Here is an 18,993-nt window from a genome sequence, read left to right on the forward strand (position 1 = left end):
GTTAAACGGAGGGCAGGGGAGAGGCAGAGAGAGGAGGGGCGGGGCAATAGCAGGAAAGGTGGGAAGTAAAAAGGCTGGGTGAGGTGGTGGAGTGACGGCTGCGTAGTGCTGGACTGGGAACAGGGAAGGAGCTCAGTGGGAGAGGACAGTGACTAGTGAAGGTTGAGGCCAGGAGGGTTACGGAACACAGGATATATTGCAGGAAAAGTTCCCACCTGCACAATTCAGAAAAGCTTGTGTTGGTGGGAAGGCTCCATATGGCACAGGCTGTGAATCAGTCATCGAAATGAAGGACATCATCATGTTTGGCAGCGTGTTTAACAACAGGGTGGTCCACTTGTTTCTTGAGCACAGTTTGTCAGTCGCCATTCCAGCAGACAGACGGCTTGTTGGATGTCATGCAGCACAATGGTTGCAGCTTAGCTTGTAGACATGACTAGTTTCACAAGTAGCCCTGCTTTTGATGGGTTAGGTGATGTTAGTGACCAAACTGTAGTAGGAGGTACTGGGAGGGTGTACGAGACAGGTCTTGGATCTAGGTCTACCTCATGGCTCATGGCCCTGTATAGACCTAGACACAAGACCTGGCCCATATATCCTCCCACTACCACCTACTCCAGTCCGGTCACTAACATCACCTATCCCATCAAAGGCAGGGCTACCTGTGAAATCAGTCATGTGGTCTACAAACTAAGCTGCAACCATTGTGCTGCATTCTATGAGGGCATGATGACCAACAAGCAGTCTGTCCACTGGAATGGCCACTGACAAACTGTGCCGAAGAAACAACTGTTGCTAAACACTCTGCCAAACATGATATCCTTCATTTCGATGACTGCTTCACAGCCTGTGCTATATGGATCCTCCCCACCAACACAAGCGTTTCTGAATTGCGCAGGTGGTAACTTTCCCTGCAATGCATCCTATGTTCCCGTGACCCTCCTGGCCTCAACCTTCATTAGTCACTGTCCTCACCCACTGAGCCCTTCCCTGTTCCCAGTCCAGCACTGCACAGCTGTCACTCCACCACCACACCCAGTCTTTTTATTTCTCTCCTTTTCCACTACTCCCCCCCCCCCCCTCTCCCCTGCCCTCCATCTAACTTGCAGCACTTCACTGTTTGCCACCCCTACCACACTATACCTGCCCCAGCATCCTCCTTACCCCCACCCAGTCACCACTCCCATCATGCACTGGTGCTGCTGCTTACATTGTGGCTTTAGTTGCCCGAGACTGCAGCCGTGTGTGTGAGTTGCATTTGCGTGAGTATGTGTGCATGTGTGTGTCTATTGTTGATGACAGCCTTAATTGCTGAAAGCTATAATTGTGAGTCTTTTTGATGGCCTATCTGTGACTCAGCATCTCCACTATATGGTGATCATCAACTTTCCTTCTCATAATATTGTTACACTCCATCCTGGATTTTCCATTGTTTGATCTCATGTAAAAAAGCATTTTGAAAAATATACGGAATAGCTGGATTGTTCAGAAAGATCAACCACAGCCTTATCTATAGCACCTGATTACGTCACTGCTTGTAAATATCAGAAACTCGGCTTGAGCTGTTTGTCCCACAGCCTTGATAGTATACCACAAGAAGAAACGAGAGTTCTGTGCTGGAGCGTACACCATGGAGATACTTATGTGAAACGCACTGGATGAATAGACCATACAACTATAATGAACAAACTCAATCATCTCAGTGGGTCTGTGCTGGAGCCCACTCATAATAATTGAGTTTAACAGTGAGGTGGTTGTTGAAGGCAAATCTTAAGAATCTCACCAAAAGTACAAAGTTTTCAAGACAATGTTTCCAATGTAGCTCAACTTATACAAAAAGTGGGTGGGAATGATTAACAGGGTCTACAAACATTAGAGCTGGACCTGAAGAAAACTTTCCTTCTCTACGGTATCTGCATTTCTTCTTTGTTCTTATCACACTTTCTCATATTTTATTATATTCTGATAACGAACTAAAAATTTTCTTCATGTTAATCTCTTTGAGACTGCACCCTTTTTTAAAAAAAATTAACTTCACACACATCTTGCAATCCAAATGATAGAGAAAAATGCTCATTCTGTATCACATAACATTTTGTTACTTAAGAACTTACAGTTGTTCAGATTGGATTATTGAAAAACTAGGACTCTTAACATCTAGTCACTGTCCTTGCTGTATTAAGAGCAACAAATAAGAGGGGAGGTATTTATGGAGTTTTATTAGACATCTATGTGTACTAATTGTAGAAGTGGCCATATTTAGATGATTTGTTTCGCATATCCATATTTGAAAGGACCACTGGTGCAATCAGTCCTATCACTTCAATAATTCAACCACACAAATCTGGACGTTGGTCCACACGACTAGCACACACAAAGAAATCTCATGGGACCAATCCCACAGATAATGATGTAGGTCTGAAGAGACTGCCAGGGGTTGAGCCTTTTGGGATTCCTCCAAAAACACTACCATCTATCTTGTGATCCCTATGTGAAATATACAATGGGTGCTATAGGACTGTGTAGCTCAAATACCATTCACTAAATTTGTGAAACTCTTCCAAACATTTCCATTTAAGTGACAAGGATATCACTGTTATATTTCCATGTGGGTTATACAAAGCTGTTATGATAGCACTCTATGAATTCCTTCAACATTGGCTGTCAGTTCTAGATGACAAGATTCCAAACACTGAAGCAGTATTTTCAACTAGGTCACACTAGCCAACTTTTAAGTGTTTCCCTAACAGATGCATCATGCCTCCCTAGAACCGAACCTAAGCCTTCCGCTCACCTTCCCTACATGTGGTTGTACATTTCTTTGCTTTCCATTTCATTTCATTTCATAGTGCTTATTAATGTTTTTCCTAGGTCTTTTAAAATATGTAGCAGGTTCCAAGAAGTTGACTAATAATCTTGACATGAAATACTTTTACTCAGTGACATTACCTTTCACTTTATGACATTTAGAGTAAGCTCCCTTCAGTACACAAAGTAGAAATACAGCTTAAATAAGTTTTCATTTTCTTATACTTTCATTCTCTTATTCAGAAATGAGACTTTCACACAGACAACAGCATTTTGAATGAAGAATCCGACTGTGTTGACAACACTAACAAATCTTTCACATATTGATAACATTAGCCATGTTATTACACTTCCTTGGCCCACACTACATTTCCTTTATTTGCTGTTCAGTTGTCATTGAGTTCTACCAGCAGATACATTTTAGGACAGTGAAGATACTGGGATCGCACTTTGGTTATGTAATTTTCTGGCATATCTTGGTAAGCATTAGAGCACTGAAGTGTGCATTCTTCCTGCAGGGGGTTCATTCTGCTGCAGTGTATATATATGTGTGTAGAGGTGTGTGTGTGTGTGTGTGTGTGTGTGTGTGTGAGAGAGAGAGAGAGAGAGAGAGAGAGAGAGAGAGAGAGAGAGAGAGAGAGCATACTTTGTACAGCTTGCCTGACATTGCCAAAGATTAATAATACTACCTCATCTGATGACACAGTTGCTTGCATGGCTTTCATAGCTGCATGGATAGCACATGGATGATATACATAGGTCACAAAGCTGCAAAGTGGAGCGGCACAATGCTCTTCTGCAGGCCTTCCTTTGGGTTGCAACAAGACTAGCCTCAATGCTTCTTAGCTACACAGAATGGGGCAAGCGCCTGTTTGGCCACAATCTGTGAGTGCTTGCCTGCTCTGAAAACAAGTGATGCCGTGCCACGTGGATGGAGAATGAGTGCTACGAACTCAGCTTTGCAGGACAGATGCAGTGGACAAGTAAACATACAGGTTTCTTTTGAATGTCGAGAATGACACACAATGCCCATGTATCAGACAGCACTACAAATGCAACTTCTGGTTTTTGTCTTCATAATGACAGAATGAGAATTTCTTTTCCCCAACCATAGTTGTTCACGGAATCTCATACGCAAAATTAAGTCTCAGCACACACATCAACTGAGCTCCGACTGTATAAAAATTACTGACTGGAGGTCAATTTTGATTTTAGTTCAATGCCGGAACATTGTTCAGGACAAAGGTCTACTGTGTAATACTAAATTTTGATCCACCAAAGAAGGTTCAGTGTTGAACTGAGTTAGCACAAAGCATGCTTATCAACATGCTAAAATTGGCTATCAACACAAATGTCATGCTTTGACATTACATATTAATCATACATTGTAGAAAAACATTTATTTTTGAGGACATTGTGCCCAAGATGGAGGAAAGTAAACAGAAAAAAGGAGTGATCTTCAGATTTCTCTGCACACAAAAAAGATTTGTTGCTTGAAATAGTCTTGGGTCCATATAAGGACACAACAGAATACCAAAAATTGAAATTACTATAGCTAACAAATTCTGGGAACCTATCCTCCCATATAAAAGATACCAACCATTTCCTCCCCTGACTCGCAGCAGTTCCTGTCCCTTTACCACATGGTGCCCTGCTCATCACTACTGACGCCACCTCTCTTTACACTAACATCCCAAATGCCCATGGCCTTACCGCTGTTGAACACTACCTTTCCTAATGCCCAACGGATTCAAAAGCAACAACTTTCTTCCTAGTCACCTTGACCAACTATATCCTCACCCACAATTACTTCTCCTTTGAAGCCATTACCTTCAAACAAATTCAGGGTATGGCTATGGGCACCCACATTGCACCATCCTATGCCAACCTATTCAAGAGTCATCTAGAGGAATCCTTCCTAAAAACCCAGACTCCTAAACCCCTCACCTGGTTCAGATACACTGATGACATCTTTGCAATCTGGAAAGTGGGTGCGGAAACCCTATTCACATTCCTCCAGAACCTCAACAATGTTTCCCCCTTTTGCTTCACCTGGTCCTACTCAACCCAACAAGCCACCGTCCTAGATGTTGACCTCAACCTCAAAGATGGCTACACCAATACCTCTGTCCATATAAAACCTACTAACCACCAGCAACAACTCCACTTTGACAGCTGCCACCCGTTTCATACCACAAAGTCCCTTCCATAGCCTAGCCACCAATGGTCATCACATCTGCAGTGATCAGCAGACACTCTCACAATATGCCGAGGGTCTCATTGAAGCCTTCACAAACCATAATTATCCTCCCACCCTTGTACAAAAACAAATCTCCCGTGACTTATCTTTCCAGTCTCCCACACCCCGCAAAGTCCCACCATCTGGCCACAGAGGAGTATTCCCCTCGAAACTCTGTACCACCCAGGACTGGAGCAACTGAATTACATTCTCTGCCACAATTCCAAATACCTCTCATCGTGCCTTGAAATGAGAAATGTCCTGCCCACTATTCTTTCTACCCCTCCCACAGTGGTATTCTGCCGTCCACCACACCTACACAATATATTCGTCCATCCTTATAAAACCCGTGCTCCCAACCCCTTACTTCATTGTCGACAAACTGTGGCCAAGAAACTACTGGACCACCCTGTTGCTGAGCATTTCAATGATTGCTTCACAGCCTGTACCATATGAATCCTTCCCACCAACACCAGCTTTTCTGAACTGAGCAGGAGGGAGCTCTCCCTGCAATATATCGTACGTTCCTGTAACCCTCCTGGCCTCAACCTTCATTAGTCATTTTTCTCACCCATCCAGCCACTTCCGTATTTCCAGTCCATCCAGCACTACACAGCCGTCATTCCAATGCACCCATTCTTTATGCTTCTCTCCTTTGCCGCAACCTCCCCTCCCCCTCCCCACCTATTCCCTGCCCTCCATCTAATCTCCCAACTGCACCTAGCTGCCCTATCCTCTCTCCACCTCATCCTTGCACACTCCCCAGCAGCACTTCATTGTCCCCTACCCCCACCCTGCTATCCCTCCCCCTCCCTGCCCCAGCCTCGTCCTTGCCCCACCCAGATGCCACTCCCAACATGCACTGCTGCTGTTACTCATAGTGTGGATTCAGCTACCAGAGGCTGCAGTTGTGTGTGTGTGTGTAGGGGCGGGGGGGGGGGGGGGGTCTATTTTCAACAAAGTCCTTGTTGGTCAAAAGCTTATATTGTGACAGTCTTTTTTTGCACCTGTCTGCGACTCTACATGTCCGCTACATGGTGAGCAGCAAACTTCCTCTTTGTAATATTGTTACAAAAAAATTGTAGCTATTTTATGGAAATACAATGTTAGTAAGCTCCACACTAATTGCATTGTGGCTCTTACGAACTTTATTTTCTGTTGGCACTGGAATTTCTTCGTAGAAGGATTTTCATCCCAAAGTTATTTTTGATGCTTTGTGTATGTTTTAATACACCCTGATTAAGCTTAGCATCTGAGACGGCTTGAAAGTTTAACAAAAACCACCCATGATCATTCCTAAATACCTCTGTACTTTTGCCACCAGGAGATTTCTGGGGTTATGGGTGGAGTTAAATCACCAGGAAAACACACTATTTGATAAAAATGACACTGGATTTTCCTCAGTTCATTTTCTTGTGCAGGCATTTTGATGACTTCTTTCTTCAGTGCATCAATGAAGGCCAGTGTACCTTATGGACAGCTCTGAAAGCTATTGCTAAATGCATTTTAAACAAATCGTCAACAACCATCTGAAAATTTTCTGAGTAATAAAAAAATGTGAGAATTAGCATGCACATTTGATCAGTGGCTCGTTTCTTTTGGATGGTTTCAGCACATGCTCTCTCAACTTTAGTTGTAACTGCTGCACACTATTTTTGTCCATGTGAAACTTCAGCTTAAATAATTTATCATTTAATTCTGAGAATGGATTCGTCCTTTGCTATCATCAGTATACACGCTGGAATAATCAGATACCTATACAGTTAAACGAAAGGAAAGAACATCGTATAAATCATATAATGTTCTTGGAGATGGAATGCTGCCCACCACTGTGGCCCAGAACATTCAAAAAATTGAAAATACTGTATGGTTTCAAAATGTAGTGTTATAATTATCATTATGACCACTACAACAGAGAAAGTAATATCGAATGGAAAAAAATTCTGAGAACTAACCCAAGTTTGAAGCTGAGGTCCTCTGCACTGTGTGCCAGAATGCAACCTCTGAACTACCACTACAATCATATTAGCAGAGGCTGATAAACATCACTTTGCTAAATGACTTACTTATACTTCTTTGTTTTATTCATCAACGCACAAGCGGTTGTCATAGCAGCTTAAGCATGTGTTTTGTAGTTAAAAAATTAATGTGCATTGCACAGGTACTGATACTCAAGCCCAGACAGCACATTTATATTAGATGTTCAATTATTACTGGCAGTTTTCAAAATCAACACTTAACTGTTCACAGCAAATATTTAAATTTTCTTTTCTTACTATGCCAGTAAGTGCCTATAAAATGCCTTTAAACTAATCAAATAAATAAGACATCTCTAAGAATTGTTATGAGATCTAGTTTTTGCATTCATTAAGTAAATTGTTCATTGATTTCCTTAACCTAAACTTACTGACAAAAATGCAGATTTCAGTGTTAAGCTTGATCTGAGGTCATTTCCTGTGTTAATCTAAGGCAAATACTTTATACAATCATCCCAAGTGTTTTAATTGCTAGAATGTTAAATGCAAGAATGCGAATGTGCATGCATCGTGTTGCACAGCTGCTGGTTGTCAGTTTGGGGGATGGAGTTTGTTCCATGCCCATTGCACTTCTTTGATCAATATAGCGGCAGTTAATGCCGTATGTGGATGACACTGGAGTTGTCATCCGACGATATCCCATATATGCTCAATTGTTGGCAGATCTGGTGATCAAGCAGGCCGAAGCAAAATGTTGACACACAGTAGAACACATTGTGTTACAACAGCAGTATGTAGGTGGGCGTTACCCTGTTGGATGACACTCCCTGGAACACTGTTCATGAATGGCAGCACCACAGGTCAAATCACCAGACAGACATACAAATTTGCAGTCAGGCTGTGTGGGATAACCACTTGGGTGTTCATGCCATCATATGAAACCACACCCCAAACGATTACTCCAGGTGTAGTCCGGTGTGTCTAGCACCCAGACAGGTTGACTGCAGGCTCTCAACTGGCTTCCTAACCAACACACAGCTATCACCGGCACCAAGACATACCCAGCTTTCCACATGAAGTCACAAATGGTGGTGGTTTGAGATCAGTGAAATTCATGCTGCACGGCATTTGGCTCGGAACTGTCCTTGAAGTAAACAATTTTAACAGTTTGTTGCGCCACTGTGAAGCCAACTGCTTCCTAAATCGCTACTGCAGATGCAGTATGATGCACTAGAATCATATATCGAACACGATGGCCTTCCCTCTCAACAATGCCAGGTGACTGTCTGGAGCTCAGTCTTCTTCCAACTGTATATTCTAGTGACCACCACTGCCAGCAATCATGTACAGAGGCTACATTCCTGTCAAGTCTTTTTGCAATATTGCAGAAGGAACATGCAGCTTCTCATAACCCAATTACACGACTTTGTTCACAATCAGTGAAGTGTTGATAATGGAGTCTTTGTAGCCTTAAGGGCATTGTCGGTAACATCAACTCACCATGTCCAACCTTTAAGGTAACTAACGCTCATGTTCATTACAGTGTGTATTGCATGCTGATTTGTATGCTCAGAGACAATACTAGCACCGCTCTTATGGGACTGGCATGAAATCTAAATAGATATCATCTTTCATATGTAGGAACGTGCCTACCAACTTTAGTTTATGTCGCACTACTCCTTCTTGGTTCTGCGATTTCTTTTTCTGTCAGTGTATTTTATAGGCCTATATTGCAGATGTCAATCACAGTTGAAGAATTAGGGAGCACATTTTACCTTCACAAATTATGATTCCGCAAATTAAAACATCATCTATAAGAAACAACTTTGACAGTGTAAACAGAGATCTCACCGAACAGCTTGCTCTGGTTAGCCTTGAAATCCAGAATCTCATACAATAGCACCTGGATTTATGATGTTTTCCTTGACTTCCAGAATCCTTTCAATACAGTTCTATCATAAATATGAACACAATACGAACTACTTAGATCTGAGACTGCATTCAGAACAATTTAACATGTAATGGGGTAAAATAATGGTGGTGGTGGTGGTAAACAAACAGATTCAGCTATGTGGTTGTCAGCTCCTCAATCCTTTCAAGGCATAAAAAGGCACAGGTAAGAGCCTTTTTCCCTCTTTACTTACTAGTAATGAAACTACTATATGTCTGTATTAGTTGCACAAAATGGGTAAATAGAATATTAAAACTGAACTGCCAAATATAAAAATTAGATCACCATGTAAAAGGTAAAATGGCAGCCTAGTTTATGTAGTTAATATCTCATGTTCAGGGATTTTGTTGTACATGTCAGATTCATGTGCAAAGAATGGAATGGATGGCACCTTGGGGCTGAATGGTAGAGGGAGCCCAACTTCCTACCACTGCCCTATAAGCCGACACATAACAGTGTTATCTTTAAATGTTGTTGTAATACCCACTCCTTTGTGGGTAGTGTAGAGCATGAGCTGTAGCTGTTTCATCATCTGCTAAAATTTCCAATAAATGGTGTTCTAGGTTCATCTGAAGTCACAAGTCTTGGGTAGTCTTACATCTTTAAGGATGTGGTGAATGGTTAATGTTTCTCCATAGTAGTGTGGTGGGTTTGTTCTCGTCGCAGTAGAAATTCACGAGTTATTTTGGCATGTCCAATTATAAGAATGCATAACACAACACCTTCCCTTCTTGAGCTTTACAGAAAAATCTGCCCGATCTTAGAGGTGTGTTTGATGGTCTGCAGTTTATTGGACAGAGTACTAGCTTGCCATGTGCCTTTCCATTTCTTCAGTATGTGGTACCTACTGTGTGTCTAAGTCAGCACTTTGAATGCCTGGTTTAAGTGTTTCAAATCTCATTGCTTCTTCGACTAGTTTGTGAGCCAGCTCATTACCTGGAACAGACGTGACTCAGTATTCAGAGAAGGGTGTTGAAATCCCTGTACTACCAAGGTTATGAACGGCAGAGGCCAATGAGTGTTTTGGTTAGTACTTTATTGTCTCCCGTACACTCAAAAATTCTGTGTGTATGATAAAATTCTCCGTGTCTGATGAAATTCTGTTGAGGGAAAGCAATTAAGTTTTGTACTGCTCTATGTAGGCTATTAACTCTGCAGTATAATTACTGCATTCTTTTCATATAGAATGTTGTTCTCAATTCCATTTGTGTACATATGCATAACCAACTCATTCATTATCTCTTGATCCGCTGGTGTAAAGGAAAATAAATGTTGGTTCTCTTGGATGATGGAATAAAAGGCACAGTAATAAGAGTTTGAGAACTAAATTGTCTTTGGTGTCGTACCAAAGGTCCATCTCTACTAATGGTTGGGGAACATACCACAGAGGTGTTTGTGACAGGCTGCATTGTATACAGGTAATCAGAGAAAGTTGAAATTTTCGATGGAGGTCATCCAGTCTTATTGCTGCCACCGTACTGTTCTATGGCAGTTCATGAATAACCAGGTTGTTCGACTGTGAAAGAAAATGGGATGAAAGGGGTCATTTGACAGATTAGTAATCATGATTACATAGTCAAATAAATTCTATTAGAATTTATTTTCAACGGTGGTATTCCTGGCTACTGACAGGGCTCATTCGGAAAGCTCCAGTTGCTAAACTAACTCCTTTCTTATGTACAAGGTCTAATATGAGGTCTGTTCAAAAAAATTCCGGAACTTTGTCCACAAAATTTTTCTATGCTTACCTTTTACTCATTGTGCATGGTCTCCTTCAAAATACCCTCCTCCACAATTGACACACTGCTCCCAACACTGCTTCCACTTCTGGAGGCATTCCTTGTATGCCACTTGTTGGATCATGCGAAGAGCCATCAGCGAATTTTCTTTTATCTCATCTATCATTGCAAATCTCTGTCCTTTCACCAGGGCTTTCAACTTTGGAAATACGAAAAAAAATAACTCGCAGGTGCCAGGTCTGGAGAGTACAGAGGATGAGGCATAGTCACGCACCAACAGGGGGTCACCTTTAACTTCTGTCCAGCCATTTTTTAAACCTTGTGAACAATTCATAACAGCTAGTACCGCTTAAGCACTCATCACCTTAGGCTTCCTGCATCATTTGGTGTGTCTCTGTAAAGGTTTTCTTGCGTTTCACGCAACACCTAATGCAAATGCATTGCTCCTCTAACTCTGCCACGTCGAAATTCGCAAACTGTGTGACAACATTCTACTCAATACAGCACTGACCAATAACTAATGGATGTACAACAATGAAACTTCCAGCAGTTACACACTGAACACAGGTATCTGCCGGGATATCAACCACATTTCACTCCAACCCATCATTGGCACAAAATTATGAATGTTCCAAAATTTTTTGAATGGATCTCATATTTCTAGGATGCTTGGTGCTGCTGACCCAAAAGCATTACTCCCTTAGTCCAAATGGAATAAAATGAGAGGTTTATAAAATTTTAATAAAACTGCTAACAAGGAAACTGAATGGTGACATTCTTCATACAGAAAGTCTCGAGTTGTCGTACATGTTATAATCTGTAGTGGAACAAAATCAGTTGATTTAAATTAAATTTGCAAAACCCTAAGGGAGAGTTATGGGACTATTACTGTTTAGAGTCTACATCAATTGTCTGATGGATAACGTCAGAAGCTACACGATGAGACATTCGCAGGGAATGTTCTGGTCTATTGGAAAGTTGATACGTCTTAAGACTCTAGTGAAATGCAAGTAGCAGAAGTATCCACCACAAACTGTATAGTGTCTTACATAGTACATATGTAGAGGTTATTGAATAGAAGTGCAGGGGAGCTCTTATGATACACAATTGAGGAGCCTTTTTTCAAAACTCTATACATGCAAAACATTTCAAAACTGAGTTAGGTGTGGTGATGGCATAATGTTGTCCTTTTACATCAATCCCAGAACCAAGTTTTAGCAAAGTCAACCCCTTAAACAAGTTTTAGTAACAGTCAACTACTGCTGTGTATATGAACACTCTAAATAATAAGGTACTCGCAAAACACCATATACAAATTCTTATAGTTATAGCAGAAGATGACAAATGCAATGTAATTACTCTCTCATGTCTCGGCTCTCTTTCCGCAGCAAGCAGTTAATAATAATGGAGTATACTTGTTGCTGTAAGCAATGGTACTCATTGTTGTAATATTATTTACTGGGATGAACAGTGTTGCAGTCAGACTTCATTGTCATTGGAACACCCACAGGTTCCTTTTAAACAAATATTCACTGACACTCACATGTAGATCTACAAGGAAATATTGCAAGCAGAAGCAGGACGGATGATGATTCCTGTGATTCTGAAAATGGCATAAAGGTTAAAGAATGTTCCGATGGGAGAAAATCCCAATTCAAGAACAGCTTACATCGACCTGAATGCAAAGCAAGAAGTGTAAAAATGAACCTATCATAAAATGCAACTATGGACTTAAGGCTTCACATTAAAAAGCTACAGGACCAAAAGAATGCAAAGCTGCTGAACTCTGATAAGATTTTTCCACTTTCATCATCACTTGACATTAAATAAAATACATCAAGATAAGTTCTTTTAAATTTTTTTTAACATTTCTTCACCTCAGTGCAGAGTAGTGGTCACCCAGAAAGCAAAAAGGAAGAAAACAGTTACAATAAAGTATACCATTAGAAAAAGGAATGGTGGACTGGTGCCTGTTTGTGCAAACATTTTCCTAGGAGTATCTGGAATGACAAAAGACAGGTTATCCTATCTAGCAAGCTGGTTCTATGAAGGATGGAGGTTACCAAAGGAGTCAACAGAACAGGAAAGGATCATAAGGAGCTAACTATTGACATTAAAAATGATAAAATGATATAAAAAATATAAATAGAGAGAGAGAGAGAGAGAGAGAGAGAGAGAGAGAGAGACCATGGAAGGGGCACGTCTATGAGAGGTTATTTGCCTTCAGATCTCATAGTCAATATAATGCTCAGGAAATTCTGTGAAGAAAGAAAAAAAATTTGAACTGAAACAATGTTTCTTATCAAAATACCAGCAAATATTTTACAAATACTTCAATCTAACATTCAGAACAGCCCATACGATACCTGCTCCACTTGCCTGCAGAGTAGAAATGAAGTATAAGCTTGACACAGATTACATGAAGTTTGTGCAAAGTGGTTTTATGATATTGTAGTGTCTATAGAATTTCAGTGTAAATTCTAGAGACAGTTGGCTCTCTACTGTCTCGAACACCCGAATTTTAATGACAAGGGTGACAGAGCCTTTTTACTACACCACACGTCTGTGTGTGCAGGAAGGACAGAGGTCACGAGGAGCCAGGAGCTGTGTCAGACAAGCGGCCCCGACAAGTGGTTACAAGCAACACCCTAGAAGTTATATCAAAAAGTCAAAGAGTATTTGGATAATGTTCCATGGTATGTGGTGACATGAGGATTGTTACAGAGACAGATGAAGCATGTGTTATATAGAGACTTTTACTGTATGTCTTAGCTCTGCATGAAGCAGAACATATGTAACTGTATGAATGTTTTGTAGATTCTAACATACATGTTGGAACCAGTTGGCTTGCTGGGATTTGTACAGAATAATTGTTACTTTGGGATGAGAGTCGAAAATATATTGTTGTTGAACTGACAAGAGCCTACAAGTAAATAATTTATTTCAAGAATATAGAGCTGGTTAATAATATTCCCCTTAACCTGATACAGTCTTCGGAGATGAATTAAACAGTGAGAGCAACATAGCTGATAACCCGAAGAAGAGGATCGGTTGCACGCACAATGTGTTAAGTCAACTGGTAGAGACGGGTGAGTCGTGCAACCCAACACCGCACTGTCTCTTGTCATCCAGGAAAGCGTTAAGAGTATAAAGAAGGAAGATAATCCTACTGTCATTAAGATTTGCTTTGACAGAATACCAGCATATTCCTAAAATTATTAGTCAGTGAGGTTTTCTGTGCTAGACAAGTATGGTTACACAAACGTGCATCATGATTCATACTAAGGAGCAAAAAAGGGAAGGCATCATTTTCTACATCTGGTTGGAGACAGAATCTTCAAGATGATACCACCAAATTGCTTTGGCTTTGCTGAAGTTACTTTCTGACTTCCATAAAGAACAACCAGATGATTGCACCAATTCTAAACATCTATTATCAGATTCTTGCAGCAGCCAAAATAAAAAAACCTTGATATGACGGTGGTGCTCACCACATTCTTGGAAAAGAGCACAAAATTCAATAACATTAGCCACTTCTTCCAAGTTAGTGTCCATAGCTACATGCCTCCAGACCAGGTGTTGGTAGAATGATATGTCATACAGAAAAAAAGAAAGCATCTTGTCTCCTAAAGAATATTACGATATTTTAGAAAAACATGATACTCTCAAAGTTCTAAACACTGACTGGAGTGTTAAATATCTCAAAGATAGTGCTCAGAAACTACTAAAATCAAAGCTACTATTCAAAATGAACAGCCAGCATGTCATCTCATACAAGAAAACAAAGGAAATTGTTAATGTGTCAGTAAGTAATACATACTCTGCAGATCCAATACAAGTTGACATCCTGAGACAAAAGAAACCATACCACCAAATAGTACGAATATCCACCCCCTTTTACCAACACAAAATAAAGTAAGCAAAGGAAAGAAGAAAAAAGTTTCGGTCTTGCTGAAATCATCTGAAATTCCAGAGTGTGCAAAGGAGTTTTACACAGATGTCCTAGATGAATACTGTGCAGCTGTATGAGGATAAACTTTACAATAACAATGTGATTGCAAAATGCAATATTTTTTGCGTTATTAATTTTATACTTCATGAAGTATTGACAATATAAGCTAAACAATTATGCTAAAATAGTTATCACTGCCATTACAATATTCTGTATAGGAAAGGTGCTACTCACCATATAGCAGAGATGCTGAGTCGCAGATAGGCACAACAAAAAGCCTGTCACAAGTACAGCTTTCGGCCAGTAAGGTCTGCATCAAAATTAGATATCACACACACACACACACACACACACACACACACACACACACACTCTGCAGTCGTGTGTGTGAGATGCGTTTGCGTGTGCGCAATTGTTTTTTTTTTTATGAAGACCTTACTGTCCAAAAGCTTTATTTGTGACAGTATTTTTGTTGTGCCTATCTGTGACTCGGCATCTCCGCTATACGGTAAGCAGCAACTTTCCTTTTCATTATATTATTGCATTCCATACTGGTTTTTCCATTGTTTATCACTGCTATTATTGTATTACGCCACTGTATTTCCATTATTATTGTTTGTGCTCTCAATAAAGTCGAAAACTATAAATTAAAAAATGCTGTAGACAATAACATATGCAAAATTATGTATTTTACAACAATGCAGGCATATAATAAACACTACAGACATAAAAATATTAACTGTGGAAAAACATGTGGAATTAAATGAGGCAACGTAACTGATACCAGCAATAATTATAAGCATTTATTGACTTTTGAAAAAGACTGGAATAATCACATCTTAATACACTGTAAAAATTAAATTTTAATATGTTTCCACTACAACATTTTACTAATGTCAGTGAGATCTACTAGTCTTTGAAAATTCATGTGCTCAAATATTAAACCTAGGTGAAAAAAGAAAAACTCATTTTATGAAAAACTGTATCTGTTGCATTTATCTAGTTTTGAAAAAACGCTCCTCAATTAGTGTAATTAATATGAGAAATGGAATGTCTAACAGCTAATCCCATCTGCTACAGTCTCCTACCAAAAACTGAGCTCACAACCATAACTGCTTTCACTGAAAACTTGTTTTACTTGAATCTTACCTGTCATCTAGCGTTTCAGCAAGATCAAGGAATACATATATCACAAAGCGATGTTTGGCAGTTGTGTCCAAAACATCGATTAGGTAAGTCTGGAGCAGTGCCTGGAGAGAGGGAGGAGGATAGAAACCAGATCCACCATCCTGGACCCATAGTTCCTTCAGCTTGAGTGACTTGTCCTGTTCTAGCAACAGGTCAACAAAGAGAGGAACTTCATCCTTCAAGTCAGCCCTCCTGCAACAGCACACAGCTACATTTAGAACAAGCAACATTACATTTCATTTACAGATTCGTAGAGCTTATGAACAGATATACACTGAGGTGACGATATGCACATATAGAGATGGTGGTAGTATCGCGTACACATGGTACAAAGAGGCAGTGCATTAGCGGAGCTGTCATTTGTACTCACGTGGAAAGATTTCTGACATGATTATGGCCGAAATATGGGAATTAACAGACTTTGAAGGTGGAATGGTAGTTCGATACAGACGTACATGACATTCCATTTTAGAAATCATTATGGAATTCAATATTCCAAGATCCACAGTGACAAGAGTACCAAATTTAAGACATTACCTCTCACCTTGGTCAGAGTAGTCACTGTGGCCTTCACTTGATGACTAAGAGCAATGGCATTTGCATAGATTTGTCAGTGTTAACAAACAAGCAACACTATGTGAAATAAACACAGAAATCAAGTGGGAGGTATGACAAATGTATCCATTAGGACAGAGTGGTAAAATTTGGCATTAATAAGTTATGGCAGCAGATAACCCGTGCAAGTGCTTTTCCTAACAGCATGACATTACCTACAGTACCTCTCCTGGGCTCGTGACCATATCTGTTGGACCGCAGACGACTGGAAAACCATGGCCTGAGCAGACGAGTCCCTATTTCAGTTGGTAAGAGCTGATGAAGGGTTCAAGTGTGGCACAGACCCCGTGAAGCCATGGACCCAAGTTGTCAACAAGGGACTGTGCAATCTGGTGCTGGCTACATTGAACCGATCATTGACTGGAGATTATTATGTTCCGCTACTTGGAGACCACTTGCAGCCACTCATGGACTTCATGTTCGCAAACAATGACAGAAATTTTATGAATGATAATGTGTTACGTCACCGGGCCACAACTGTTGGCGATTGGTTTGATGAAAATTCTGGACAATTCAAGTGAATGATTTGGCCACCCAGATAGCCTGACAAGAATCCCATGAAACACTTATGGGACATATGAGGGCGATTTGAAAAGTTTTCGGAATCAACACAAGAGGTCAGCGTTAGCGCAACGAGTTGTTCATGTGATATTCATTGGACTGTTCCTGTAGATATTCATTGGACTGTTACCTGTAAACATGTGCCACATCAGTGCCCTTGAGGGATAGCTATGGCAGTGATGTGGCTCTGTTGTTCCGAAGTAGTGATTTGTGAAGATGGAAAAAAAAAGTTTTGGGCAGTGATTAAGTATTTCCTAAAGAGAGGTATGAAAGCAAAGGACATTCATGCTGATTTCCAGAATACACTGGAGGACACTGCTCCTTCATATTCAGCTGTTCTCAAATGGACAAATGAATTTAAATTTGGTCAGGAGAGCATAGATGATGATCCACGCACTGGTCGGCCAAGATGTGTCACTACCCCAGAAATCATTGCAAAAGTGCACAAAAGGGTCATGGAGGATCGCTGATTGAAAGTGTGTGAAATTGCCAGATGTTATCTGAAAGGGTATATCACATTTTAACTGAAGAATTAGAAATGAAAAAAATTATCTGCAAGATGAGGGCCTCAACTCCTGATGCTGGATCAAAAACGCATGAAAATGGACATATCGGAACAATGTTTGGCCCGTTTAAGGAGAAACAAACAATATTTTTTGCACCAGTTTGTGGCCACAGATGAAGCTTGGCTGCACTATTATATCCCACAGACAAAACAACAGTCAAAGCAGTGGAAATATGCTGATTCTTCGCCATCAAAGAAAGCAAAGACAATTCCTTCAGCGAGAAAGGTCATGGTATCAGTGTTCTGAGATATGAAGGGGATTCTGTTTGTAGGTTATCTCCCCACTGGGTAAACAATTACTGGAGAATACTATAACAACCTCCTGGGCAAATTGTAACAAAAGATACGTGAAAAAAAGATCAGGTTTAACAAGGAAGAAAGTCATCTTCCATGAAGTGCGTCCACACACGTGCCATCTCACCACAACAAAATTACACGAACTAAGGTATGAATTGTTGCCACACCTGCCTTATTCACCTATGGCTCTGTCAGACTCCCATCTCTTCCCAAAACTAGCAATTTTTCTTAGTGGACAAAGATTCAATTGAAACATAGAATTGATAGCTGGAGTGAGAACTATTTTGCAAGCCTGGAGGAAACTCATTTTCGAGCTGGGAGCAAGGCACTGGAACATCGATGGACCAAGTGCATTAATCTACAAGGAGACTACATTGAAAAATAAAATGTTTCAGTGATGTAAGTACTTTTTTTTCTATTCCATTCTGAGAACTTTTCAAACCATCCTCGTAACTGAGAGGTTATGTTTGTGCACAAAGTCCTGCACTGGCAACACTTTCATAACTGTGGAGGGCTATAGAGGCAGCATGGCTCAATATTTCTGCAAGAGCCTTGCAACAACTTATTGAGTCCATGCCAGTCTGAATTGCCGCACTACACTGAGCAAAAGGAGGTCCAATATCATATTAGGAGGTATCACAAAGCTTTTGTCATCTCAATGCATAACAAACATACATTAATCATAACATGGAACATCAAGAAAATGAAAGCAAGCAGATTTACACTTGAGAAATGGTATGGATATATTGCTTTCTATTGTTTCCTATTGGATTTTACATGTAACCTCAGTTTCAAAAACATCCTGACATGTTAAGTCTAAGAGCATCAACAACAATATTACAAATTTAGCACAAACTTTTGTTACACGTTTAGGACCACAACCTTAGAAAAGATTTTTATTAACAGCTATATGTGAAGGAAAACAATTGTTGTACTAAAACTTAAATCTACAGATTTTAGCAGCACTTTTAATGAAGTTTCCACAAATACAAACAAAATAGGTACCCCACAACTAAGTCTATAACAAATTCCCACTGCACCTCTTCCTATCAATCAAGAGTAGCAGTTACTCTAAAGTGGCTTTTTTTTTCATAAAAGATAT

General features: G+C 40.2%; 1 protein-coding gene across 1 annotated transcript in view; it reads right to left on the minus strand.

The window, feature by feature from the left end:
* LOC124605114 (platelet binding protein GspB-like) overlaps positions 1-18,993 on the minus strand; it is a 298,012-nt gene that overhangs the window by 194,519 nt on the left and 84,500 nt on the right. The window contains exon 12 of the mRNA XM_047136572.1: positions 15,815-16,045. Coding sequence (XP_046992528.1) covers positions 15,815-16,045 — 231 coding nt within the window. The remainder of the gene's footprint in view (positions 1-15,814; positions 16,046-18,993) is intronic.

The sequence above is a fragment of the Schistocerca americana genome, chromosome 3, assembly GCF_021461395.2.
Source record: "Schistocerca americana isolate TAMUIC-IGC-003095 chromosome 3, iqSchAmer2.1, whole genome shotgun sequence".
NCBI lineage: Eukaryota > Metazoa > Arthropoda > Insecta > Orthoptera > Acrididae > Schistocerca > Schistocerca americana.